Source organism: Labrus mixtus, chromosome 12 (genome assembly GCF_963584025.1).
Source record: "Labrus mixtus chromosome 12, fLabMix1.1, whole genome shotgun sequence".
NCBI classification, from domain to species: domain Eukaryota; kingdom Metazoa; phylum Chordata; class Actinopteri; order Labriformes; family Labridae; genus Labrus; species Labrus mixtus.
This window is the reverse complement of record NC_083623.1, coordinates 1,056,801-1,063,156: the sequence shown is the minus strand read 5'-3', so window position 1 is coordinate 1,063,156 and position 6,356 is coordinate 1,056,801. Positions and strand designations below refer to the sequence as shown.

Sequence of the window (6,356 nt, the reverse complement as noted above, 5' to 3'; positions counted from 1 at the left end):
CGTTACCTGAGCGGTATCCGAGCCAATAGAAACAGGGAGCATTACCTGAGCCAATAGAAACGGGCGAGCGTTACCTGAGCCAATAGAAACGGGCAAGCGTTACCTGAGCGTTACCCGAGCCAATAGAAACAGGCGAGCGTTACCTGAGCCAATAGAAACGGGCGAGCGTTACCTGAGCGTTACCCGAGCCAATAGAAACGGGCGAGCATTACCTGAGCCAATAGAAACCGGCGAGCGTTACCTGAGCCAATAGAAACGGGCGAGCGTTACCCGAGCCAATAGAAACGGGCGAGCGTTACCTGAGCGTTACCCGAGCCAATAGAAACGGGCGAGCGTTACCTGAGCCAATAGAAACAGGCAAGCGTTACCCGAGCCAATAGAAACGGGCGAGCGTTACCTGAGCCAATAGAAACAGGCAAGCGTTACCTGAGCCAATAGAAACAGGCGAGCGTTACTGGTGCATTCATGTGGTGTCGGACACATCGGAAAAACATTTTTCCGAGTTGTAAAATTCACATGAACACTCGCTACAGTCGGAATAACAACTCGGAAACTCGGAAAAGAACGAGGTGCTCGACTTCCTGACTTGACGTCAGAATCGTCATCACCTGAGGGGCAGAACGACTTCTCAACTCGGTTAACTGGACCACCCGAGCCGCACCTGAACGCAGCATACCTTGCACGTATTGCAGGAGCAGAGTTTGGACCGCCATCCAGACGGCCAGAATACGGCACCCGATTGGACTCTTTTCTGATCAATTGCCTGCAGCTCCTTTAGTTTACAGTTTGGCCCCGCCTCCTCGCGGCTTCTTTTACAGCTGGGTTCGATGACATCATCATCCTAAGAAATAGTTGATAATAAATTAATCACATAGATCAGTATGAAATGTGATTTAAAGCAGGTAGACCTGAACTCACCTTCTCTTCTTTTTTTGTGTTTGACTCGTCTGCTTCAGCCTCCTGCTTCAGGTCAACACCTGGAACTAAACGAGTCGCACACAGGTAAGACGAGTCGCACACAGGTAGGACGAGTCGCACACAGGTAAGACGAGTCGCACACAGGTAGGACGAGTCGCACACAGGTAGGACGAGTCGCACACAGGTAGGACGAGTCGCACACAGGTAGGACGAGTCGCACACAGGTAAGACGAGTCGCACACAGGTAGGACGAGTCGCACACAGGTAGGACGAGTCGCACACAGGTAAGACGAGTCGCACACAGGTAGGACGAGTCGCACACAGGTAGGACGAGTCGCACACAGGTAAGACGAGTCGCACACAGGTAAGACGAGTCGCACACAGGTAGGACGAGTCGCACACAGGTAGGACGAGTCGCACACAGGTAGGACGAGTCGCACACAGGTAAGACGAGTCGCACACAGGTAAGACGAGTCACACACAGGTAGGACGAGTCACACACAGGTAGGACGAGTCACACACAGGTAAGACGAGTCACACACAGGTAGGACGAGTCACACACAGGTAAACACTAGGGGGCGATATAACCCAGAACACCTCAGGTTGAGTTTTTTTATGAAGAGTGTAAAGTGACTCAGCTGTAATTATCCCATGTTTTTAGCGTTCGTTACCATGGTGATCTACCAACATGAGAAAAGGGGGTGGCGTGTTTACCTGCCAGGTGAGCGGCGTAGGTCCACAGGAAGGAGTTTTTTGTCATACAGGACTCACAGATCATCTCCTGCAGCTCCACACAGTCTGGAACCTCAGAACCCAGGTGCTAAAAAAAAGAACACAAAGGTGAGACCACCAGAGGGCGCCACGTCACCATGTGACATCACAGCTGACAGGTAAGTCAGGTGTACTGTTGAGACTCACCCTGCCGTGCAGCCAGTCCTCGCACACCACACACTGAATCATCTCATCCTCCACCTGCAGATACATTCAGCCAATCACAGAGAGACTCGTTAGAGAGGAGCACGAGCACACCTGGTGGACAGGTGAGGTTCAGCTGTGTGTCTCACCTGGTCGTCTGGGTCAGGATACGGTCTGTTGCAGGTACAGTAAACCCCGAAGAAGTTATGACTGTATTTGTTCAGATGGTTGACGTCGTCCTTCTCCTGCAAAAAACACACACACACACACACACACACACACACACACACACACACACACACACACACACACACACACACACACACACACACACACACACACACACACACACACACACACACACACACACACACACACACACACACACACACACACACACACACACACACACACACACACACACACTCTCATCTCACTGCTTCCTCTCTGCAGCGTCCCTCTGTCCATATTTGTAAAGAGACAAACACGCCATGGGGTGGAGCCTTTAAGACTCATACGCACTTCACTCCGATCATCACGTCATTATTATTCATACTCACCGGGGAGAGTTTACACTGCAGCTCAGAGAACTTCCTGTTTCCACAGTCACAGCGGAAGTTCCTAAAACACAGAAGAAGAAGAGTTTGATCATTTGTATAAATATGAAGTGTGAAAACAAAGACTCATGAAGGGGACATTTTGATTATTATTGATAACCTCTGACCTTTTGGTGTAAAGTTCGTAGAGGTCGTGACCTTCGTGACATTTGTATGAACAGGCCAAACACACACCTGCTGCCTCTCCTCCACCTGGAGTACAGGTGTGACAGGCGTACACAGCCTGACGCTTCACATAGCCCTGAAACACACACACACACACACACACAATTATTATTAGGGCTGGGCACGTTAACGTGTTATTTTCGCGTTAACTCATTAATTAATTACTAATGACGACTTTCTCGCTATATCTGGCGACTTTCCAAACCCCCTTGGCGACTTTTTTTGTCAACAGCTACTAGCGCAAATCTAGCGACTTTTTCTGGTGTTATTGGAGACTTTTTTGGTGTAAGAAACTGACGTGAAAGCACGTATTGCTCTGCAGTTACTCAACGAGCAGCGGGTGCTGCCGTAAGCCCCTCCCCCTTCCTAAAGCTCTCACAGGCTGTCAGTGTAGCCTCGCGCAGCAGACCCAGCTGCAGTCAGAGAGGAGACCCACACCACTCTGCGTCCAGACTGCAACCAATGCAATAAGCTTTAGTTTTGTATTTATTTGCTTTGATTACATTGTTTAAGTTGAGAAATACATTTACAATAAAAGTGCGCTATACACTACTTTTTAATTCATTATTGGATTTTGCGTATAACAATGCGATTAATCACGATTAAAACTTTTAATAGTTGCCCAGCCCTAATTATTATATATATTTAATGAAAATAGTACAAAATGTATGAGTCCATCAGTACCTAGGATACCTGGAAAGTACCTAGGATACTTGGACAGTACCTAGGATACCTGGACAGTACCTAGGATACTTGGACAGTACCTAGGATACTTGGACAGTACCTAGGATACCTGGACAGTACCTAGGATACTTGGACAGTACCTAGGACAGTACCTAGGATACTTGGACAGTACCTAGGATACTAGGACAGTACCTAGGATACTAGGACAGTACCTAGGACAGTACCTAGGATACTTTGACAGTACCTAGGATACTTGGACAATACCTAGGATACTTGGACAGTACCTAGAATACTTGGACAGTATCTAGGACAGTACCTAGGATACTTGGACAGTGCCTAGGATACTTGGACAGTACCTAGGACAGTACCTAGGATACTTGGACAGTACCTAGGATACTAGGACAGTACCTAGGACAGTACCTAGGATACTTGGACAGTACCTAGGACAGTACCTAGGATACTTGGACAATACCTAGGACAGTACCTAGGATACTTGGACAATACCTAGGATACTTGGACAGTACCTAGGATACTTGGACAGTACCTAGGACAGTACCTAGGATACTTGGACAATACCTAGGATACTTGGACAGTACCTAGGACAGTACCTAGGATACTAGGACAGTACCTGGGATACTTGGACAGTAATTAGGACAGTACATAGGATTCTAGGACAGTACCTGGGATACTAGGACAGTACCTAGGATACTAGGACAGTAATTAGGACAGTACCTAGGATTCTAGGACAGTACCTAGGATACTTGGACAGTACCTAGGACAGTACCTAGGATACTAGGACAGTACCTAGGATACTAGAACAGTACCTAGGACAGTACCTAGGATACTTGGACAGTACCTAGGACAGTACCTAGGATACTTGGACAATACCTAGGATACTTGGACAGTACCTAGGATACTTGGACAATACCTAGGATACCTGGACAGTACCTAGGATACTTGGACAGTACCTAGGATACTTGGACAGTACCTAGGACAGTACCTAGGATACTAGGACAGTACCTGGGATACTTGGACAGTACCTAGGACAGTACCTAGGATACTTGGACAATACCTAGGATACTTGGACAGTACCTAGGATACTTGGACAATACCTAGGATACCTGGACAGTACCTAGGATACTTGGACAGTACCTAGGACAGTACCTAGGATACTTGGACAGTACCTGGGATACTAGGACAGTACCTAGGATACTTGGACAATACCTAGGATACCTGGACAGTACCTAGGATACTTGGACAGTACCTAGGACAGTACCTAGGATACTTGGACAGTACCTGGGATACTAGGACAGTACCTGGGATACTTGGACAGTAATTAGGACAGTACCTAGGATTCTAGGACAGTACCTAAGAAGAAGAAGAAGAAGAAGAATTTATACTTTATTGATCCCGCGAGGGGAAATTCGTTTTTACACTCTGTCTAGTAAACATGCTACACAAACATGAACTGAAATACACACACATGCACAAACAGGATCCTGTGGACATGCACTAATGGAGAGGTCTCAGAGTGAGGGGGCTGCCCACGGCGGGCGCTCCTGAGCTTGTGTGTGGGGGGGGGGGGGGGGGGGGGGTTAGGTGCCTTGCTCAAGGGCACCTCGGCAGTGCTCAGGAAGTGGCCTGGCACCTCTCCAGCTAGGGACCAATTTCCGGACTTGGTCCGTGCCGGGACCTGAACCGGCGACCTTCCGATTCCCAACCCAAGTCCCTACAGACTGAGCTACTGCCGCCCAGTAGTAGTTTAGTAAAACTAGAAGTGTTTAACAATGATGAGGAGTGACTCCATCTTTATAACTAGTCAATAACAGTTCTGTATCTAATTCATGAGTGTTGAAATAGTTTATACTAGGACAGTAATTAGGACAGTACCTAGGATTCTAGGACAGTACCTAGGATACTTGGACAGTAATTAGGACAGTACCTAGGATACTAGGACAGTACCTAGGACACTAGGGCAGTACCTAGGACACTAGGGCAGTACCTAGGATACTTGGACAGTACCTAGGACACTAGGACAGTACCTAGGACACCTGTAAAGTACCTGAGGATATGAGCAGTGATCAGAGTCACTTCCTGCTAACACAGCTGAAGCTTCTTCCTCCAGCTCTTCATCCTCCTTCAGGACATCCACCAGAGACACCGTCTGCTCCTCCACCTGTCCGTCTGACATGCTCACCTGTCTTTTCTGGAAGACACGTGTTGACGTCACTTACTATACAAACACCGCGTGCAGCAGAGTACCTGACAGGTATAATCAGGCTTCCGCTAATTCTGCTCCGTTAACGTTAATCTATCGTGAAACAATCCATAAACAAAACGTTGAAGTCAGGCGTCAGTTAGCATTGATTAGCATCAGTTAGCTGCGACTGTATAATGAATGTAAACTCTCGAATTGGAGATGCTAACCGTGTTAGCTGCTTAAAAGCTACACGAACTTACCAAGCCAAACAGAGTTTTAACAGGAATGTTGATCAATAACAGGTAATAATAATCAGCTCCGTTCGTCTGGTCAATCTTTGTTGTTAAACCGCTAACCGCTCGCAGCTCTGATGACAATATCCGGTTTACTTCCGCAGATTGTCTTTGGCGGGTTTCTCAAACTCCACTAATTTAAAATAATATTTATAATTAATTTTAATATTTAATTAATTTAATCACTGAGAGGGTCAGACGGACGGACATTAACGTTTTAAGTGACGTAAAAAGACGAAATTTTTATAACGGAGTTTGACGAGGTAACAACGGCTAAATGTTGAATTCACGTACCACCTCCGGTATCAGACAAATTTCAGGGGAGTTAATTAGAATAGAATATAAAGTATATTTATAAAGCACATTTCATCACAATGAGGATGAAACACAGAAATATAAGAAACTATTTCAACACTCATGAATTAGATACAGAACTGTTATTGACTAGTTATAAAGATGGAGTCACTCCTCATCATTGTTAAACACTTCTAGTTTTACTAAACTACTACTGCTACCCTTAATACTCTTATACTTTAATGTATCCCTTTATTTAAATGTATATCA

The 6,356-nt window shown here is 46.3% G+C and overlaps 1 protein-coding gene and 1 long non-coding RNA gene across 5 annotated transcripts in view; one reads left to right on the top strand and one right to left on the bottom strand.

Annotated features, from left to right (window-relative positions):
- The window catches only part of ubr7 (ubiquitin protein ligase E3 component n-recognin 7), an 8,211-nt gene extending 2,307 nt beyond the window's left edge, over positions 1-5,904 (bottom strand). Inside the window, exons 1-11 of one of the 4 annotated variants that reach the window (XM_061052860.1) lie at positions 5,756-5,902; positions 5,362-5,500; positions 2,558-2,691; positions 2,394-2,454; positions 1,983-2,078; positions 1,837-1,890; positions 1,633-1,738; positions 919-983; positions 643-841; positions 115-143; positions 1-6 (exon numbers count right to left, since the gene is read on the bottom strand). The exon at positions 1-6 is cut by the window's left edge and continues 56 nt beyond it. In XM_061052860.1, coding sequence (XP_060908843.1) covers positions 1-6; positions 115-143; positions 643-841; positions 919-983; positions 1,633-1,738; positions 1,837-1,890; positions 1,983-2,078; positions 2,394-2,454; positions 2,558-2,691; positions 5,362-5,490 — 879 coding nt within the window. In that variant the 5' untranslated portion in view covers positions 5,491-5,500; positions 5,756-5,902. Of the gene's footprint in view, positions 7-114; positions 144-339; positions 427-642; positions 842-918; positions 984-1,632; positions 1,739-1,836; positions 1,891-1,982; positions 2,079-2,393; positions 2,455-2,557; positions 2,692-5,361; positions 5,501-5,755 lie in introns of those variants that run through there. The other 3 variants (XM_061052861.1, XM_061052859.1, XM_061052858.1) reach the window with 3 other exon arrangements.
- On the top strand, positions 866-2,264 carry LOC132985493 (uncharacterized). Its single transcript, XR_009675051.1, has 3 exons — positions 866-1,002; positions 1,483-1,808; positions 1,897-2,264. It is a non-coding gene; the product is annotated as an uncharacterized LOC132985493 (long non-coding RNA).
- Positions 5,905-6,356: the final 452 nt, after the last annotated feature.